This window comes from Lynx rufus, unplaced genomic scaffold, assembly GCF_022079265.1.
Source record: "Lynx rufus isolate CCGP_SWC_20201006 ecotype Redwood Valley unplaced genomic scaffold, mLynRuf1.p SCAF_18, whole genome shotgun sequence".
NCBI classification, from domain to species: Eukaryota; Metazoa; Chordata; class Mammalia; order Carnivora; family Felidae; genus Lynx; species Lynx rufus.
Window position 1 is genome coordinate 1,293,295 of NW_025814832.1, and position 22,570 is coordinate 1,315,864.

General features: G+C 37.3%; 1 protein-coding gene across 2 annotated transcripts in view; it reads right to left on the reverse strand.

The window, feature by feature from the left end:
* PAFAH1B1 (platelet activating factor acetylhydrolase 1b regulatory subunit 1) overlaps positions 1-22,570 on the reverse strand; it is a 74,397-nt gene that overhangs the window by 15,820 nt on the left and 36,007 nt on the right. For both annotated transcript variants that reach the window (XM_047080605.1, XM_047080606.1), the window contains 4 exons: positions 19,504-19,723; positions 4,199-4,283; positions 3,874-3,948; positions 2,669-2,875 (listed from right to left, as the gene is read on the reverse strand). In XM_047080605.1, coding sequence (XP_046936561.1) covers positions 2,669-2,875; positions 3,874-3,948; positions 4,199-4,283; positions 19,504-19,535 — 399 coding nt within the window. In that variant the 5' untranslated portion in view covers positions 19,536-19,723. The remainder of the gene's footprint in view (positions 1-2,668; positions 2,876-3,873; positions 3,949-4,198; positions 4,284-19,503; positions 19,724-22,570) is intronic.

Here is a 22,570-nt window from a genome sequence, read left to right on the forward strand (position 1 = left end):
ATGATCTCATGGTCCTGAGATCAAGCCCCTAGTCGGGCTCTACACTGGGTGTGGAACCTGTTTAAGATTCTCTCTCCCTCTCCCTCTGCCCTTCCCCCATGCACTTGCATGATCCCTCTCTCTCTCTCTCTCTCTCTCAAAACTAAACATTAAAAAAAAAAAGCACCTTAAAACTTCCATTTGTAAATTTTATTTTTTTAAGTAGGCTCCATACTTGACATGGGGCTTGAACTCAGGACCCTGAGATCAAGAGTCACACATTACAGAGCCTGAGCCAGCCAGGCACCCCAATTTATAACAGGTTCATTCAATATATATATATATTTTTAATGTTTACTTATTTTTTAAAGAGAGAGAGCATGAGTGGGGGAGGGGCAGAGAGAGAGGGAGACACAGAATCCGAAGCAGGCTCTAGGCTCTGAGCTGTCAACACAGAGCCAGACGTGGGGCTCGAACTCACAGACCGAGAGATCATGACCTGAGCTGAAGTCGGACACTCAACCGACTGAGCCACCCAGGCGCCCCTCAATAGATGTATTTTAAGATGGCACGTTAACAATTTTGTTTATACTTTTATACTATTGCTACAAAATTCACCCTTACGCCTCATGACAGCAGTACAGTTTTATAGTACACAAGACTATCATGAAATCAGTAATTTAAATTCATGTCTACTTATATTGGAAAAATAGCAATAGGTTACTGTATTAAGTATTTTCAGCCTACACCATATACATGTGATTTTAAGACTCTTTTCCAGTTACTCTGCCGTCCACTGCATGGATCACCAACCCACAGGATGGAAGGAAGCCACTGATTTAGAAACTAAAGCAACCACATAAGGAAAACATAAAACAATGTTTAATTTGAAGAACAAATTAAATATAGTCACGTTTAAGTCATTCCTGTATTTTATGCTGGGCTGCTGCTAAGTGACATATGTCTAGTCTTAACAAACTGATACTCGTTAAAAAAAAAACACAAAACCTGATACTCATGTTTTCTTAGTTATACCTCTATAAATGAAACTTCTTAAAATCTAGAACTTAATCTGAAATAAGCCTTAAAACAGAGAAATCTACAGGCCCCTGAGTGACTCAGTCAGTCGAGCGTCTGACTCTTGATTTTGGCTCAGGTTGTGATCTCACCATCTGTGGGAATGAGCCCCGTGTCAGACTCTGCACTGACAGCACAGGACCTGCTTGGACTTCTCTCTCCCTCTACCCCGCTTCAGTGCTCTCTCTCTCCAAAATAAACAAATAAAATTAAATGAATGAACGAATAAATTAATTTACCCAAACCTTTCAACTATATTTTACTTAGCTTTCTGCAGATAGTTTATACAACTGTCACTGCACTACGTCTGAATCAAAGGGAATTATAAAAACAACCTTTTTCTGGACAAAAAGATAAAACATTAGGAGCACTTGTGTGACTCAGTCGTTAAGTGGCCAAGTCTTGATTTTAGCTCAGGTAATGATCTCACCACTCATGAGTTTGAGCCCTGCATTGGGCTCTGTGCTGACACTGTGTAGTCTACTTGGGCTTCTCTGTCTCCCTTACTCTCTGACCCTCCCTCTCTCTCAAAAATAAATAAAAAACATTAAAAAAAATTAGTACCAACACTGGATTAAAAAAAAAAAACAACACTGAAATGTGTACACTTCCTATAAAAAAAATAGAAAAATGAGAGAAATATATAACTTACAAAGTGAAAACCTCCCATATTCCCACACCCCTGAAGAGAACAAAGCCAGTATTTAAAATACATCAAGAAGAGGGGCGCCTGGGTGTTTCAGTCAGTCAAGTGTCCAACTTTGGCTTAGGTCATGATCTCATGGTTTGTGAGTTCAAGCCTTGCATCGGGGCTCACTGTTTTGAGTGTGGAGCCCACTTTGGATTCTCTGTCCTTCTCTCTCTGCCCCTCCTCCACTCGTGCTCTCTCTCTCAAATTAAACAAATAAATAGATAGATAGATAGATAGATACAACACAACAAGGAGAGTCCAATTTAAATAAGTGAATTCTTTCGCACAATATATTCACCCTCTGAAGAACTAATTTTGCACGTTTTTTTTTTTTTTTTTTTTTTTATTTATTTTTGGGACAGAGAGAGACAGAGCATGAATGGGGGAGGGGCAGAGAGAGAGGGAGACACAGAATCGGAAACAGGCTCCAGGCTCTGAGCCATCAGCCCAGAGCCTGACGCGGGGCTCGAACTCACGGACCGCGAGATCGTGACCTGGCTGAAGTCGGACGCTTAACCGACTGCGCCACCCAGGCGCCCCTGAAGAACTAATTTTGTAACCTTGTATTTTCATCTATCATCTCTGCTTAAAAGCAAGGCACATGTACATCTTCATTCTCCAAGAACAAAAATTATTACTCACATACTAGGTGACTTATGCAACACTAAACTAGTGACACCCAATTTTCTCAAATTCATCAGTGAACTTTAGTTGGCAGCTTGCCTCTCAGGAGCTATAATGAAATTTTATTCTAATTCTGTCTAAGGCTTAGAACCAATCACAGTTTTGAAGAGTCCTTCCTGTCTTTCCTATCCTATACAGGTCTTCATCTTCAGGATCGTTTTATTTCTTTTACCCAATTAATGTTAATCTGCTTTTAACAATTATCCTATTGTACATCTTTAATTTTGAAAAAGTTACCTTAATTGTAGCATCCTCTGAAGCAGAGACCATAACACTGAACACAGGATGGAAAATTACTCGAGTGACTGGACTCCTATGACCACTCAATGCGTATTTTTCTGGTGGACGGGGAATCCATTCTTTTGGGTCTCGTTTCTGACCAAGCGGTCCACCCGACGTAAATTCTTCTTTTGCTTCATTTAGTTTTGATTCTAGTTCCATAACCTTAAGAAGGAACACATAGTTATATACAGATAGATTCTGATAAAAAGAAGATATTTGATATTTTTAAGAAATCAGTTTGCAGGATTCTTGAAAAAATTTTGGTAATTTACAAAGCATTCATCAATTTTAACTGAAAATGATCTATATGATATACCACCAAAATTTTAGTAGTGTGATACAACTGAAACTTGAGAAAAATTCACTCCAATTGTGTCAAATATTTAACTGAAAAAAAATATTTTTCAATTTATATCTACCAATTAAAGGAAGGACAGTGCACCTTTATAAAAGCTAACATGCATCTATGTGTTGGCTACTTTTCTAAGAGCTTTTTCTGGATTAACTCATGTTATAAAAATGGTATTTATTTATTCTAACTTCGCCTACTAAGGGTATAAATTTTAGGACCAGAATATTATTTGCTGCCTTCACTTTACAGATAAAAATAAAAGCTCAGCAGGGTGTCCAACTCCAGCTCAGGTCATGTTCTCACAGTTCATGAGTTCAATCCCCACATTAGGCTCTGTGCTGAAAGCTTCAGATTCTGTCTCCTCTCTTTACCCCTCCCCTGCTCACTCCCTCTTCTTTCTCAACAATAAACATTAAAAAAAACCCACAAATAAATAAAAAAATAAAAGCTCAGAGATGAAAATGACTTGTCTAAGAGCACACTTTAGTGTTCTTTCCCCAACATCATGTTGGCTACATGCTTTCTTCCCTTCTAAGTGCACAAATGAGTTCTTTTTGGTATCAATTCCCTGAAGTCAGGGTTGTGTAGATTACATGGAGCCAATACCTGGGATGCATGATTTAGCATGTATCAGCAATGACCTGTCTAGGTCAAAGTTTTTTAATGCATAAAAATGTATTTTCATTTACCTTTCAAGATTAAATATAATTATTAATTAATGCAGAATAATTGATGTTAATATTTTCAGAAAGTTTATATAGTTAACACTCCGAATACAAGTGACTTTAAAGAAAGAAGATACAGATACCTTCTTTTGTAATCTAATGACGGATGTCCACTTTTTTTCCAAAAGACCAGCATATTTCTTATCTAATTCTTCATTCTAGAGAAAAAAATGAGAACCTTTTGAAAAATGGCTCACCTACAATAGTTCAAACCATACAGACCATTCATCTAAGCCCAAATGTTAATAAATATCTGATTATACCAAAAAGGGGGGGTGAAAACCTAGTACCAAAGTAAACCACAATAACAAAAGATTTATGAACAGCTGAGGTGACTGTTAACCTCTAATACTTGAGTAAAAATCCACCTATTAAATACTATATGAATAATTGTAAGGTCAAACATACCATATCTAATTCAGCTTCCTTTTTAAAAACTGAATATGCCTCTTCATAGCCATTTGAACGAAGATAATCTGCTATAGCTCGATTTCTGAAAGAAAACAAATTCAAATTTTTACTTCTACCAAATCTGATTTCCATGTTAAAGAAATATTTCATTTAAAATCTCATAAATCTTATGACATTCTTTTAAGAGTATTCCCTTCCAAATCCAAGTCTTTCACAAAAAAGGAACCTTCCCCAAAAGCCTCTAAAACATTTAGCTCTGCCATAGTACATCCAAAATACTGTAACATTATTCCTGAGCTTTTAGTTGTAAGTTTCTAATGTACTGCTTACCTTACAAGATGTGGGCATTCTATGGATCAAGATATGGCTTATATAACAGCTATCAATTTGTGACAGTAATCATCAATTTTTTTCATGTTTACATTTAGCCTTCCTTTACTACTTGTTATGTTTAGCAGATGCTCAAGGACTAGCAACTGAAATTTAGTTGTACACAGAATTGTTCTGATAAATTATAATTAATATGCATTTAATATTAGAGATAACTTTAAACCATTAGAGTGGACGAAAAAGGTGGCACAGGCTATAAACTTAGTACAATATCACAGTATGAGACATTCATTTAGAATTAGAAAGAACTCAAAGGTTAGAAAAGCTGAATTAGCAGATGCCTCTTTATGCTCTCCTTATAATTTTTCAAACAGAAAATCAACTACCTCCCTCCTAAAGCAACCTATTCCAATGTCTCTCAATGTTTTTGAGCCCTAACTACCACTGTAACAAATAGTTGTTTGTTTGAGATTTCCTGTAAAACATTTTCATTTAAATAATTTGAAAGTTAATATGTATGCAAGGTTAAACAAAATTTAAACATAACTACACAATAAAATATCCTTTCCACCACTGACCTCCCTGAGGTAACCACTTTATTAGTGTTTTGCATATTCAGAGACAATCTACCTATACACACACATTCCTGCATATTCTTCTAGAGGTAATCAATATTTGTTTTTTAAAACAGAATGCAATACACTATATACAAAAAGTCTTACACACAATATCCCATACACCCACTTAATCTTAACCATCGTTCTTTATCAGCAGATATAAATCTGCCTTTTAAAAAAATAATGTATTCCATTATAGAGACATATGCTTTTACTACCACAAACAATGATGCTATGACTATCCTTTCAAAGCCACTGCCCACCTAATGCTTTAGGAAATAAAAACACTCTAGTAGTATTGTAGAATTGGTGGAATCCAGTTTTAATTCAATGGCATGCTAAAAATAAAGCAAACAGTAGAGAAAGATAATAGGGAGTTATATCAAACACTTTATATATTCCAGGTAATTATTAGCATACCAAAAATTAAAGCATTAATAACTAGTGGAAGATAGGGTCAAGCACATCACATTCATGAACACAGGGGCTGAGGAAAGGTAAATTCTTACTATTACTGTGAGTCTGTGTCTGTGTGCTGCTCATATCATAGCCTGTACCTTCTGGCCTGTTCTACTAATGGATAACTTGATTCGTAAGAAGTGTCTTCTTTACATGGAGCTGAAATCTACTTCGTTTTAATTTCCACCACGTAGTTCTACTTGGGCCTTCCGAAAGAATACAAAATAGGAAGGCAGTGGATCTCTCAAAATATTCCATCAAATATTGTGTTGTCAAAGCCTGTGTTACAAACCTTCAACAAAAGTAAATTTCCCTTTGGTTAGAATATCCCAAATAATAAGGGAAACAAAGAAGTTAAAAGACATACCTATTTCTTAGCTTTATTTTCTTCTTAAAAAATGTCAAGGGTAAACAAATAATATATAGAACTTGTAAATACTTAATGTTCCTACCTAGCTCTTACCTCAGGGTCAAGCCCTAATCCCTGAAACTGCCCAAACATACTGCACACAGCTTACAACCTTGAACTTCATAAAACATGTAATACGCACATGTAATACATGGCACAAATTATAACAATTATGATCTTAATGGGCTTATTTTTTTGTAAAGATACATAAATGGTGGTACTTTTCAGGTAAGAATAGTAAAAGGAGAAAAATGCAAAACGACTATTCCTTTTCCTTATTAAAAAAAAAAAAAGGCCCAACATTTTCAGATTACCACTGCATTCAGTATAGTCTTCTCATACCATGTTCTTTGCCCATACATTCACATCACCATGGATACGTATGTATGGCTTTTAATTAAATAAATTATCTATTAATTTTGTTCATGTCATGAAAATCTTAACCTTGTCAGTAAATGTTCATCCATGACATCCTAGTTATTTAATACTCAAACACAATACTCCATGATGTAGATGGACCAAATTTTATTCAAGCAATTACCTATTGCTGGACTTTCAAGGCTATTTCTAATTTTTCATCATCTTAAGCAATGTTGTAAACAAACACTCATATAAAGCCTTTCTCACATCCTTACATTTGAGTCAAATGATGCTACAAATTGAATGTTATGTGTGTTATCCTCCTATATCCACCCACCCCAATTCTTACACTTAAACCTAATATTTGGGGACGGGACTTTTGGAGGTGCTTAGGTCATGAGAGCAGAGCCCTCATGAATGAGATTAATGCCCTTATAAAAAAAAGACTATGAACCAGGAAGCAAGCATCACCAGACACTAAATCTGCCAAGTGCCTTGATCTTGGACTTTCCAGACTCTAGAACTGTAAGAAATAAATCTCTGTTGTTTATAAGCCTCCTAGTTTACAGTATTTTATTACAGTAGCCTGGACAAAGACAAAAATTATATACATTTTTAGGACATTTTGATAGCTACTTTCAAATTGCTCTCCATAGTTGTACCAATTTATATTCCTAACAGCAGTTATGAATGCCATCCCTTCACCATCTTTACTTTTCCAATATTTGGTTTAGCCTTTACTGATTAAAAAACAAAACAGTTTTGGGGTGCCTGGGTGGCTCAGTCAGTTAAGGGTCCAGCTCTTGATTTCGGCTCGGGTCATGATCTCACGGTTCTTGAGTTCAAGCCTCGCATCTGGCTCCGTGCTCACAGTGTGGAGCCTGCTTGGGATTCTCTCTCTTGCTTCCTCTCTCTCTCAAAATAAATAAATAAACTTTAGAAACAAACAAAAAACCAACAGTTTTTATCCTTTGATTCTGTTTATGTGACTTTTATAAAAAGTGAATTAAATGTTAAATTTTTAAAACTTGTGCAACATTTTTCTAAGGTCTGTGTGGCTTAACCCAACATTTGCATTTTAAAAAGTTATGTGGCAAATGTAATCAATTAGAAGTTGTAGATGACTCCAAATATGCATAAAGCAGCACCTCATTATAGTTGTATGTCACACTTACAGGTTTTGTTTTTTTTTTTTATTTTTTTTTTTTAACGTTTATGTATTTTTGAGACAGAGAGAGACAGAGCATGAACGGGGGAGGGTCAGAGAGAGAGGGAGACACAGAATCTGAAACAGGCTCCAGGCTCTGAGCTGTCAGCACAGAGCCCGACGCGGGGCTCAAACTCACAGACCGTGAGATCACGACCTGAGCCAAAGTCGGACGCTTAACCGACTGAGCCACCCAGGCGCCCCTACAGGTTTTTTTTTTTTTTTTTAAAGTAGGCTACACATCCAGCACAGTGACCAACATGGGCCCCAAACTCAGAACTCTCAGATCAAGACCTGAGGTGAGATCAAGATTCAGAAGCTTAACTGACTGAACCACCCAGGCACCGCCACATTTATACTTTTTAAAAAATGTTAAATCCTGTTTAAAAACATTCACTGTCTCTTGTGATCCTAAAAAAATTCTACTAAAGTAGGTACAAAAGTATATTACCCCTGAATTATATATTGGTAGACTGATTTATCTAAGGCCACAAAACTAGCATGTAGTGAAATAATTTAGGATAATAATTCTAAAAAACATTTACTGAGTGGATGAGGAAGAAACTAGCTAAGTAAGTGGAGCTCTGCACCTCCCTCCTTTAACTGGAGCTGTCCCATATTTATATACTTCCATATATTGTATTTTTCATAAGTGCTTTAAAAATGGACTTACACTGCTCTTTAAAAAGCCCTACACCCAAATCCTTGAAACCAAAAATGACTCACACTCTTAACCACTAGGCTTTTTTGTTTTGGTAACTGACTAGATGCGAGAGACAGGAGAACACAGTTGATTCCTAAGTTTCTAGTGAATTGTAGTACCACTCACTTGGACAGATAGGGGAAAAAGAGAACGAAGAAAAAGAGGCAGGCATATGACAAGTTCAGTTTTAAACCTTCTTACTTGAAGTAGCTATAAGATATTTAAGTAAAGATACATGATATAAGAGGTAACTAGACGTACAGGTGACATGTTTGAGAAAGAGACCTGACATAAGAAGAGGACTGGGAAAATCAGCAAACAGGTAGCAGTGATTTGAACAATGTAAGTGGTGACAGACAATTCAGAAGAAGGTATATATTGTGGGGGGGGGGGGGAGGACTAGAATGTAACTGATGGAACTTTGACAGATACCAACATTCAAGAAGTAAGACAATTAAGAGATGTCAGCAAGCCAATGAAGATGGAAGTTTCAAAGAAATGGAGATGTGTAACAGTGACAAAGATCTGAGAGAGGTCATCCAGAGTCTAAAAAGTGTCCAAGTAATCTGGCTACTAAGACGTCCCTGCCTGTCTACTTTACCAAGTACAGTGTCACAACCTAAGTGGCCTCAGTATTCCATTCCACGCTAAGGTTTCAAATGAGCACTGGAGTCAGGGAGCAGCAGTGAGTTGAGAATATCAGGGATGGGTTCTCTTTTTATTGTTAAAGGTTTCATTAACACTATGATATCTACGAAAGTTTGGAAAGAGAGATCACATAGCATTACTAAGATAACAAAGAACCACCAAAGAGCAAGATACATATACGAAAATATAGCAAACAAATTAGAACCTAAATTTAAATGAGTCTGACGCCATTAGGGATAGCTGAACCCAGTGAATGTGGAACCTCTGTCAGGGAAGGTGTATCACAATCACTTAACCTAAGAATAAATTAAGACAGACAAATCTCTAGGTTCTAACAGCCTAATGGTGCTTCCAGAATTTCAGCTGTTGATCTAGAGTTGATTTTCAGCAGTTTTATTAAGGTTGGAAGAGTGGACATCAAGGCACAAGTTTATAATCATCTCTCCAACAAACTCCGTATACATGATTTAAATTTATTAAGTCTCAAGAGATGCAGAAAAACAACTAATCACTAGAATCAAAGCAGGATTCATGCAGAACATAAAAGGTAATTCTGAGTAGATCCAAACCAGTAACCTCATATACAAATCAGAGAAAATGGTTAAAATCAAAGGGAAGAACTGAGATGAAGGACTTTTATCCATGAACGAACAGAATGGCTACACAGAGCTTAGCTTACATATGGAAATACTCTAGTGAAACTATCACAAGTGAGATCTGCGTTTGCTTTCTACTTTTTTTTTTAAATGTTTATTTATTTCTGAGACAGAGAGAGACAGAGCATGAGTGGGGGAGGGGCAGAGAGCAAGGGAGACACAGAATCTGAAGCAGGCTCCAGGCTCTGAGCTGTCAGCACAGAGCCCGATGCGGGGCTGGAACTCACAAACCGTGAGATCATGACCTGAGCTGAAGTCGGTCGCTCAACCAACTGAGCCACCCAGGCTCAAAGCCACCCAGGACAAAGTCCTTTCCTACCAAAGGCTGTACTTTTTTCTACCACTTTTATATTGTTACTTTAACACTTGGGCTTTCACATCCTTTGGATTCAAGTTTTATTTAGTACAACCTACGGTACTATTTGCTGAACAGTACTTTTTCCTATCGATGTGAAATGCCATGTAACATATACTAAATTCCCATAGATAAAATGAGCTTGTCTCTGAATATGTTCCCCTAACCTATGTGCCTATTACAAAAATATTTTACTTACTACTTTTACAGCAATGTTTGGGTATCTGGTACAATTAGTTCCTTTCTCACTAATCCTTTAAATTTTTCGTTAACTATTTTTCTGCATTTTCCTCTTCCAGATGAACTTCAGAATCAATCTGGTCAAATTCAGAAAAATTCTGTTTAGATTTTAATTGGGATTGTATTTGATTTTATTAATAATTTGGGAGCTCTGACATCTTTCCACTATTCATTCATTTATTTTCACTAGAAACAGGGCAAAGAAGTCTTTTCTACAACATTACCCCAAAACAAAAACGACTTAATTCTAACTACTGATTTTTTAATTTTTTTTAACGTAATCTCTACACCCAACATGGGCCTTGAACTCACAACCTCAAGGTCAAGAGTTGCATGCTCTACCAACTGAGCTAGCCAAGTGCCCTTCCTCTGAGTTCATTTTATGTTGCCTTTTTTGTTACTGTACTGTTCATTTATGTCTTTTCTCTTTATTCATCAGTTTTATTTTATGCTCTTTGTTTCTTTAATTTATATTTTATTTTATGGTCTTTCTTAAAAGATAGTTTTTAATTTTGCCAATCAAGTTTACCAGGTTATATTTTCTATTTTATTAATTTCTGCTTTTAAAAAAATTAATTCTTTCCCTCTGCTTCCGTTGGGCTTATTTTATTGTCTTATTCTTGAACTGAATGTGTGGTTCATTTCCGACCTTTGTTTTTTTTAAAAGATTCATCAGACTATCTAATTTTCTGTATGCTCTGTTGGCTACACCCTACAGGTTTTTATTGTAAGTACCCTCATTATTATCAATGTCTTCATTTATTAAGTTACATGCTGTTCTTTGAACTTCAAGTATTTAGAAGTACATTTTAAAAAAATATTTAGAGAGAGAGAAGGGGGGGGAGAGGGAGAGAGAGAGAGAATGAATCCCAAGCAGGCTCCATGCTGTCAGTACAGAGCCCAACGTGGGGCTTGAACTCATGAATTGTGAGATCATAACCTGAGTCAAAATTAAGAGTCAGATGCTTAACCAACTAAGCTACTCAGCTGTCCCTAGAAGTACATTTTAACATTTTTTTTAAGTTTATTTATTTATTTTGAGAGAGAGCAAGCACACAATCGGAGAGAGAGAGAGAGAGAATCCCAAACAGACTCTGCACCACCAGCACAGAGCCCAATGCAGGGCTGGAACTCATGAACTTTGAGATCATTACCTGAGCTGAAGTTGGATGCTTAAGCAACTGAGCCACTCAGGTGCCCCTAGAATTACATTTTAAAACATCCACATGGATAGATTTCTCTTAGCTCTCCCTTTCCTACTAATTTTCATTTTATTTCATTACAGTCAGCAAATGAGTCCTATGAGATTTCTGCATTTTTGGAATTTGAGATTTTTCTTTGCAGTCCTATCCATGGGAACTTTTTCCTTAGTATCTGTAACTCTAAGTGGGAAAAGTGTGTAACTTAAGAATTGTTCATTCAACTTTTACTTGCCATTCACTTATGGAAGAAAAAAAAAAATTAACCCCTAACATGTAAAAAAGGCTCACAGAAATCCATTTAGGAGCCCATCTTGAAAAAGGTATGTAATGACAAAATCCACCCAACTAACACAGTAATCAAAAGAAGAATAGGAAAATGTTCTAAACTTGGGGCGCCTGGGTGGCTCAGTCGGTTAAGCGTCCAACTTTTGATCAGGTCATGATCTCATGGCTTAGGAGTTCAAGCCCCGCATCAGGTTCTGTGCCCACAGCTCAGAACCTAGAACCTGCTTCAGATTCTGTGTCTCCCCCTGCCCCCAGCTCCTCTCCTGCCCACAGTCTATCTCTCAAAAATAAATAAACATTAAAAAAAAAATTAGCAAAATGTTTCAAACTCAACAAATGGTATACATTAAATATGTACAGTTCTTTGTGTCAATTATACTACAATATAGCTGTTAACCAAAAAAGGAATACAAGAATGGGAAAGTTGTGGAAAAAAAGAATTAGGGGTGAGCAACAAATCAAACAAAGTACAAATATTATCAACCAGGACAACCTAAAACAAAACAAAACAGACTTTCTTCATCTTTCATGGAGAAAGATCAATGGGTAAAATCTCATACAAAAATAGAGGTGTAAGCTTATTTTGTTAAGAGTTAACTATGAGATGAACTAACAGGTAATATCATTTCCAAATTCACAGAGTGACAAAAAATACTAAAAAGAGATTGTAAAGTATAATTCTATTTTACAAACCTTAAGAAAAAAAGATGCTCATGAAATTTTTGCAAATACTTGAAAAATATCTGAAAAGACTATAATATACAGGCAATGGGGGCCACCATTGGAAAATGGGACTGAAAAACTGAGGAGGGAGCAATGTTTGCATTTTGACACATGTTAATTCTGGTGACAGAACTGTGTTTAATGAATAGTGAACTTAAAATTAGGAAACTCATTCTGACTCTAATACTAGTCATGAAACTGGTAATTTTAATTTCTCCCATCCTCAATTTATCTGTAAAAGAAAGATATTTGTCATATCCACATAAATGTTTTTGTTATTATTCAATATTTGTATGCCCCAGAGTGGTAAAAACAAAGAAGGCAGGCAATATACATTTGCTGAGTTGAGTCACACTTATTAGTACCGATCAAATTATTGTTTTCCACTACATCAAAATTCTTTTCATTTTTTACCCCCAAAATACCTCATCCTGTTAATTTTTTAAAATTTATTTATTTTGAGAGAGAGAGAGAGAGAGAGAGCGCGCGCGCACACGTGCACAGGGTAGGGGCAGAGAGAAAGGAGGAGAGAAGATCTCAAGCAGGCTCTGCACTACCAGCAGAGCCTGATGTGGGGCTTGAACTCACAAACTCTGACATCATGACCTGAGCCGAAACCAAGAGTCCGATGCTTAACTGACTGGATGCCACCCAAGCAACTCCAACTTACTTATTCTTTTTAAAAAACGTTTATTATTTATTTTGAGAGAGGGCGGGAGAGACAGAGAGAGAGAAACATGAGCAGGGGAGGGATTGAGAGAGAGAGAATCCTAAGCAGGCTCCACAGCATCAGCACAGAACCTGATGCAGGGCTCAATCTCAGGAACCATGATATCACGATCTGAGCTGAAATCAAGAGTCAGATGCTTAACTGACTGAGGCACCCAGGCAGGCGCCTCTATTTATTCTTTTTAAAGTTTACTTATTTACTTTTGAGAGGGGTAGGCAGAGAGAGGAAAGAGGGAGGGTCCCAAGCAGGCCCTGCGCTGTCAGAGCAGAACTTGATGTGGGGCTTGAAACCAGGAACCATGAATCACAACCTGAGCCGAAATCAAGAATCATAAAGAGTCAGACCCTTAACCAACTGAGCCACCCAGGTGCCCCTCCAAGAATTTTAAAAGCTAATTGGTGCTGGACTTCAAGCTGTATTACAAAGCTGTAGTCATCAAGACAGTATGGTACTGGCACAGGAACAGACACTTAGATCAATGGAACAGAACAGAGAATCCCGAAACGGACCCACAAATGTATGGCCAACTAATCTTTGACAGAGCAGGAAAGAATATCCAATGGAATAAAGACAGTCTCTTCAGCAAGTGGTGCTGGGAAAACTGGACAGCGACATGCAGAAAAGTGAACCTGCACCACTTTCTTACACCATACACAAAAATAACCTCAAAATGGATGGAAGACCTAAATTTAAGACAGGAAGCCATCAAAATCCTCGAGGAGAAAGCAAGCAAAAAACCGCTCTGATCTTGGCCGCAGCAACTTCTTACTCAACACATCTCCGGAGGCAAGGAAACAAAAGCAAAAATGAACTATTGGGACCTCATCAAATTAAAAAACCTTCTGCACAGTGAAGCAAACAATCAGCAAAACTGAAAGGCAACCGATAGAATGGGAGAAGATATTTGCAAACGACATATCAGATAAAGGGTTAGTATCCAAAATCTATAAACAACTTATCAAACTCAACACCCAAAAAACAAATAATCCAGTGACGAAATGGGCACAAGACATGAATAGACACTTCTCCAAAGAAGACATCCAGATGCCCAACCGACACATGAAAACATGCTCAACATCACTCATCATCAGGGAAATACAAATCAAAACCACAATGAGATACCACCTCACACCTGTCAGAATGGCAAACATTAACAACTCAGGCAACAACAGATGTTGGCGAGGATGCGGAGAGACAGAATCTCTTTTGTGCTGCTGGTGGGAATGTAAGCTGGTGCAGCCACTCTGGAAAACCGTATGGAGGTGCCTCAAAAAATTAAAAATCGAACTACCCTACGACCCAGCAATTGCACTACTAGGCATTTATCCACGGGATACAGAAGGGGCACATGCACCCCAATGTTTTTAGCAACACTATCAACAATAGCCAAAGTACGGAAAGAGCCTAAATGTCCACTGGTGGATGAATGGATAAAGATGTGGTATACATCTACAACGGAGTATTACTCGGCAACTAAAGAATGAAATTTTGCCATTTGCAACTACATGGATGGAACTAGAAGGTATTATCCTAAGCAAAATTAGAGAAAGACAAATATCATATGACTTCATTCATATGAGGACTTTAAGATACAAAACAGATGAACATAAGGGAAGGGAAAGGAAGTAAAAATAATATAAAAACGGGGAGGGGGACAAAAACATTAGAGCCTCTTAAATACGGAGAACAAACAGAGGGTTACTGGAAGGGTTGTGGGAGGAGGGATGGGCTAAATGGGTAAGGGGCATTAAGGAATCTACTCCTGAAATCATTGTTGCACTACATGCTAACTTGAATGTAAATTGAAAAAATAAATACGGGCACCTGGGTGGCTTAGTCGGTTAAGCGTCCAACTTCGGCTCAGGTCATGATCTCACGATTCGTGAGTTCGAGCCCCACGTCAGGCTCTGCTGACACCTCAGAGCTTGGAGCCTGCTTTGGATTCTGTGTCTCCCTCTCCCTGCCCCTCCCCTCTTCGTTCTTTGTCTCTCTCAAAATTAATACTACTCAAAATTAATTAATACTAATTGGTATCCAACCTGTTAGAAATGCTAAAATGTTACAAAGGCAAACTGAATGCCAAAATGTATCTTACTTGTAAGAAGTATATAAACATTTGTTTCTGTCTCTCATAATATATATTCCATAATACTTTCAAAAATGGTAGAAAAAGCAAAAACCATCATTTTATTTCCTTAGTAAAAACTCCAAGATTTTTTCTATTCCCCAAATTCCTAAATGTAAATTCCCTAAATTTACATTTATATCTAACACAAATATTCTTTGCTTAATGAGAACTTTTAGGTCAATTCTTCCCTAAAATTCTCTACAAATTTAGCCACCTGAAATTAGGTTCTTTCATCAATTGATTTTTATTCAAATTAAAATCTCTATTTTTGGCCATAATGTTTAAATATTAATCTTGATTATGAGGGTAATAAGGCACACACAAGGCATCTAGAAGAAAAAAGTCTGAACTGACTTAGAAACAAGAATGACTAAAAACCAGACATACCTTCAATAACACAAAAGTACATATGCAGATTTATTACTTATAATATTTCTAATTACAAAATAGTGGAAACTACCTAAATGTTCAAATACGGGCGAATGGTTGAAAAAACTATGGTATATACAGAGTAGAGTACTATCTAGCTGTTAAAAGGGAAAAAAAAAAAAAAAGAGGATCTCTATGAACTGATACAGAGTGAGTTGCAGGAGATACTGCTAACTGAAAAAAAGCCAAGTGCAAAAGAGCACTTATAGTATGCTACCTATTGCTTAAGAAAGGAGAAACAAGAAAACATACATGTATCTCTCTTATCTTTATTAAACAATGCATGAAGTTGGTTCCTACATGGGGCAAGGAGGGAGGAACTTAGAAGGGATTCAGAAGAGTAATACTTGTGAGTATACATTTTTGTACAGATAATGTTCTAAATATCCAAAATATTAAATTAACAAGGATGGGAAGGCAGAGGAAATGCAAAACACACAGAACTAAAAAAACTAGAACCTATGAACCCAACTACATTTCAAATGAGTAACAAAACCATGGGAAGAGGGAGAGAAACCAGGGCGAGTTTCCAACTAATCCAAGTAATTTACAAACACAGCAGAGTGGATGGGGGGGGGGGGTGGGGAGTGAAAGAACTGCATACAAATTCTAAACCCAAAAAAAAATTAAAAAAAAAAAAAAAAAAAAGGGGCGCCTGGGTGGCGCAGTCGGTTAAGCGTCCGACTTCACCCAGGTCACGATCTCGCGCTCCGCGAGTTCGAGCCCCGCGTCAGGCTCTGGGCTGATGGCTCAGAGCCTGGAGCCTGCTTCCGATTCTGTGTTTCCCTCTCTCTCTGCCCCTCCCCCATTCATGCTCTGTCTCTCTCTGTCCCAAAAATAAATAAACGTTGGAAAAAAAAAAAAATTAAAAAAAAAAAAATTCTAAACCCTTTCCAGGATGTGTAGTGAGAATGTAACAACTCTGAAACTATTTTGGAAGTACTACAGGATTGAGCAAATGAGTCAAAGCCTTGCTACTGCTGGCAGACAGGGTCTTGCTACAGAAGAAAGATACAAATATGGTAGGGAGGAAAACAAGAAACAACATAGTGAGAATAGACTGAAAATTAGAAGTATCAGGATAGCTTAATGATTTCTAAAATAAGTATGTGTACATGCCTTTGTGTATCAGTGGTTCTCAACTGGGGAAGATTTTGCCCTCCCCCGCCAAGAGGAGAGTTGGCAATGTCTGGAGACATTTTTAATGTGGCATTTAGTAGAGGCATCCTTGGGTAGAGGCCAAGGATGTTGCTAAACAACCAGCAGTGTACAGGACAGATCCCACACCAAGGAATTATTCAGCCCAACACGTTAACAATGCCAAGAGTGAGAAACCTTAATACACATGTGTACCAAGGTACCTGTATATGTGTTTACAAATACATATTTCTTGGTTCTGTCTACTTTAAGGACCAAGAAGCAAACACCCCAGTAGCAGTAAGTATACTTAGTACCCATATCTTGATGTCTAATACCATTCTCCACTAAGAGAAACCAAGGCTTATTGGAGCAATGACTGATTCTAGGATTAATGCAGGATGGGTGCACAATAAGCCTGGAACACCTTGTGATGCTAGAAAGTAAGAAAGTGCCCACAGACAGGGCCATATATAAGAGCCAACTGAAGGGGCTCCTATGGAAGTCTGGAATATTCAAACAGCAAAAGTATAAGAAAAATAATGAATGATAAGAGCTACTGAAAATTTAGAGGAGTTCATACCAATAATGAAAGAACAAGTAAATAAAAAGGAGTAGAAGAAAAGTCCCTTGATTACAGTAAAATGCTGAGTGATGACTAGTAAATGTGGAATGAGTGGTTGTGTAAAGAATATCATCACTTTGCAACCACTATAGTAAAGAATGGTTCAGGCAAGAATTATCCATGGATGTTAAATCTAGTGGGGGAATATTTGATGGAAATAAGAATGTTTTGCATGGTCTGCTTATATTTATGGAAAAGTAAATAATAGTAACTATACACTATACAGTGGAGAAATCAGGCATCTTGACTAAGGGATCAAAATTAGCATCACTACAGAGGGGCAGATAGACATGATGCGTCTCTAGACATGATATCCTAAGAAGACAAATTACTTATGTAGTTTTCTGGCCAAGAATATATACCCTGAATCTAATCATGAAGAAACATTAGATACAAAATGAGAAACACGCTATTAAAAAAACCCAAAAAACAAAAACTATTCTTCAAAACTATTAACGTCCTCAACAACAAAGAAAGGTTGAGGAAATGTTCCAGATTAAATAAGACTAAAGAGTGGGGCACCTGGGTGGCTCAGTCAGTTAAGCATCTGACTTCAGCTCAAGTCATGATCTCACAGTCCATGAGTACGAGACCCGCATCAGGCTCTGTGCTGACAGCTCAGAGCCTGGAGCCTGCTTCGGATTCTGTGTCTCCCTCTCTCTCTGCCCCTCCCCTGCTCATGCTCTGTCTCTCTCTGTCTCAAAAATAAATTAAAAAAACATTAAAAAAAAAAAGACTAAGGAGATATTCAAATAAATGTCTAAATACATTACCTAACCCTGGACTGGGTTACTAGAGAATATACTAGAGAGAAAAGAGGTGGGGGGTGAGAGGGAAACTTTGCCATAAGGACATTATTGGGTCAATTGACAAAACTGGAATATGCAAAGCAGATTAAATCAATAAATGTATCAATGTTAAATTTACACAAATGGCTAACTGTCCTGTGGTTTTATAGAATATCCTTAGTCTTAGGAACTGCAGACCCAAGTATCTGGGATAAAGACCTTTTTTTTTTAAGTTTATTTATTGAGAGAGAGAGAGAGAGCATGCAAGCATGGGAGGGGCAGTGAGAGAGACAGAGAATCCCAGGCAGGCTCTGCACTGCCAGCATGGGGCCCAATGTGGGGCTCAAAGTCACCAAGTGTGAGATCATGACCTGAGCCTAAATCAAGAGTCGGATACTTTGCCGACTGAGCCACCCAGGTGCCCCTGGGGTAAAGATCCTTAATGTATGCAACCTACTCCCAAATGGTTTAAGAAAAAACACTGCACGTGTACGCACACACACACACACACGGGTGCAGATTGCAAATGATAAAACAAATGGTACACAAATGGTACAAAACAACAAGTGAAATGGATAAAATGTAATTAAGTATTCTTTGTACCAATCTTACAACTTACCTCTAAATTTGAAATTATTTCCAACTAAAGTTTTATAAAAAGCCACAGAAAATTTTTTTTAAAAATTTAGAACATGAAGCTAAAGTACTCCTCTATATTCTTTACCTTATAAAAATAGAATGCTATAAAATATGGGATGCTATAAGATACTATAAAATAGCAGTGGTCAAATCATCTTATGCCTCTCATTAATGCATTTGCATTAATACTATGTTATCCACCTCATAAAGATCAAATTCTCTAATAGCCACTGGCTGATAAAAGATAAAAAATACAAGAAGGCAAAGGAAAGGCATTAGCAACAACAAAAAAAGCTTTCATTTTCCGAATACACAGATTCTAGACAAAAAAAAATTTAGAAGAGCTTTGAATCCTCTATCTTCCTACTGAACATATTTAAGACAAGCTTAGGATAAAACTTATCCCAAGTAACTTACTTGTCTGTTCTGCTTTAAACTTCTACACAACAAAGTCGTAAGGGTAAATAACACTATTTCAAAATAAGACCCAGTTTTAACTGCCCAAACCAGTATCTGAACACTAACAATACTTTAGGAATCTAAGAATAGATCTCCCAAATCTGTTATTTTAACTAACTACTTTGTCTTTTATGAAAGGATTTTTTTAAAAAACACAAAACAGAGAGACTTACAGTTCATCTCGTTGTCTCTGGGACAGCACCATTTTGGCTGTAATATCAAGCTTCTTTGATATAGTGGTATGTCCCTCCTTTGGGAAATCAAAAAGCGTTGTGATCCCTGGATTTATAATTAAATATGCCACTAAGTGGCGTCCACACAGGGGAAGACGATTCTTTTACAAGTGAATCCAACCAGTATCAGGAGATAGTCAACAAATAGGGTTCATTCCACCTAAGGAGAAAAAGAGAGAAAGAGAGAAGATAATTTCTTTCACTTAGAATTTAAATTATTTCTGCATTACTATTTGCAGTTTATACTTTCAAAGACGATTTACTGTGATGCTAATGAATGGTAGGGGACGTTTTGTTATGATCATATTAGTACGTATTTTAAACTATCTTTTTACTGAGCTTAAACAGCACTATTTTCAAATTTACCCATTCCCAACGATGTCACCAGCCAGATAATATAGATATCAATTTTGTTAAAATTCACATATTAACATATAACTTCTCTAGACTATAATTCTCCCTCAAGGTAAAAAAATCAGGGTGTGTGGTGGAACATGTAACTCTTAATCTTGGGGTTATAGGTTCAAGCCCAATGTTGGGTGTAGAGATTACTTAAAAATAAAATCTTAAAAAAGACAAAAAAATACAAATTCTAATTTACAAAAAACACATAATCTGAAAAAAGGAGGATTTCAATGTCCACAAGCCAAAGAAGTTAACCGTAACTGATAATCTTCAAGACTATTAGTCACTAATAATCTTAGTTGATATTATTTATAATGTAAATTACTTAGCAATCACATGCCCTCTTAACTAATGCATTTAATGGAAGAAACAATTTAATTTTATTTCAACTTATTTTGTGTTCTTTAGAGGCATGTGTTTTAGGGGCACCTGGATGGCTCAGTCAGTTAAGCATCTGACTCTTGGTTTCGGCTCAGGTCACGATCTCACCATTTCATGAGTTCAAGCCCTGCATTGGGCTCTGCGCTGGTGGGGCGGAGCCTGCTTGGGATTCATTCTCCTCTCTACCCCTCTCCCACTTGGGCTGTCTCTCAAATAAATAAATAAACTTAAAAAACAAGGAACAACAAAAACCTTAATGGACTACCCCCTAGAGTCTATGTACTCACATAGTAATTCAATTTCTCTAACCTAGTTTTTGGATAATATTACCCAATATTTCAGAGTCTTTCCTTTATATTTGTAACAAAATAAAATCAATTTCTACTTAACATCTAAAAAGTATTGTAATCAGTTCAATCAGAGTAAATGTAGGTGAAAGTTAAGAAAACTCAAAGAATTACTTCTTAAAAAATTATTCTTCAAGTTTCCTGTTTTACAAAACAAGTTTCGTTTGCTTTATCACACTGTACAAAAATAGCTAGACAGAAATTCCACTGTATTTAGAAAATATATTTGAGGGGCGCCTGGTTGGGTCAGATGGTTAAGTGTCCAACTTTGGCTGAGGTCATGATCTCACAGTTCGTGGGTTTGAGCCCAGCATCTGGCTCTCTGTTGACAGCTCGGAGCCTGGAGCCTGCTTCATTCAGATTCTGTGTTTCCCTCTCTCTCTGCCCTCCCCTGCTGGCACTCAGGCTCTCTCTCAAAAAATAAACATTAAAAAAAAATTTTTTTTAAAGAAACAAGAAATCAGGGGCGCCTGGGTGGCTCAGTTGGTTGGGCGTCCAACTTTGGCTCAGGTCATGATCTCATGGCTCGTGAGTTCATGCCCCGCGTCGGGCTCTGTGCTGACAGCTCAGAGCCTGGAGGCTGCTTCATGTTCTATGTTTCCCTCTCTCTCTCTCTGCCCTTCCCCCGCTCGTGCTGTCTCTCAAAAATAAATAAACATTAAAAACAATTAAAGAAAAAAGAAACAGGAGATCATCCTCTAAATAAAATGAAATTAACATCTAATGAAAGGCCTGTGGGACCACCTATCAAGAGACAAATCATGGACAGAAGAGGCCATTTCTTGAGTACCTTTTTCATACCATGCCAGCCACACTATTCCATGCGCAGGGGATATACATAGTGGCAAATAAGCCAGTCAAGGAGGAAAAATGAGAACAAACCCTGGTTTTAAATACAAGCCCCGAGTCAAAAAGTGAGTGCTCAGATGTTCCCAATGGTAGCTACTGACTTTGATGAAGGTCCTTCTCTGTTTAGCAATTCTAGTATATATAATCTGGAATTTATTTTATCATCTTTAATGATTCTTCCAACCTAGAGATCAGCTGGCTAAAATGACAGCTGAAAACCACCACATCTGTTTAAATCCAGTAAAAATATGACTAATGTCAGCAATAAGTAGTGGAATGAGAACCAAACACAATGGACAACCCAGAAAACTATCTCTTTGGTATTTAACAACTTCTAACTATTTAAGCCTCACTTTTCTAAGTATTAACCCTCACCAAGCCAAGCTATCTAGGAACTCATGTCAGGGTGAGGTTTATCTGATGGTGGCAAGTATCTGAACTGCCTACAGGCTTCTATTATCTGGGACAATGGTAACCCACAGGTCCAGTTTAATGATGGAGAGACCACCTCTAGCCAATAAACCTTATCAATGTACATGAATAACAATACTTCTGGAATACTAGGATGATCTAATAACAATAAAACCAAGGCACAAACAAATCACTGAACGTGTAATTGTGCCCTGCACAACTTATTAATTCAACATTTGCCAAACACTTACTATGTACCAGGCACCAGGTTTAATAAGGTAAAATACTTAGTCTTTACCCTCAAGAAGTTCACAGTCTACTGTAACAGTCAGCCAAGATACAGGCAGCTGACATAGTACAAAAAGCAGGACAAGTATTACCACATAGGGAGAGATGATTCAGGATGAAGCTGAGAAGGTAAGCAGGGTGGATATCACAAAACAAACTCAGGTCTTCTTTACATTTATCCTCAGGGCAATGGACAGCTTTTAAAAAAAATTTTAATGTTTATTTATCTTTGCGAGAGAGACAGACACAGAGAGACAGAGAGACAGAGAGCGTGAGCATGGGAGGGGCAGAGAGAGACAGAGACACAGAATCCAAAGCAGGCTCCA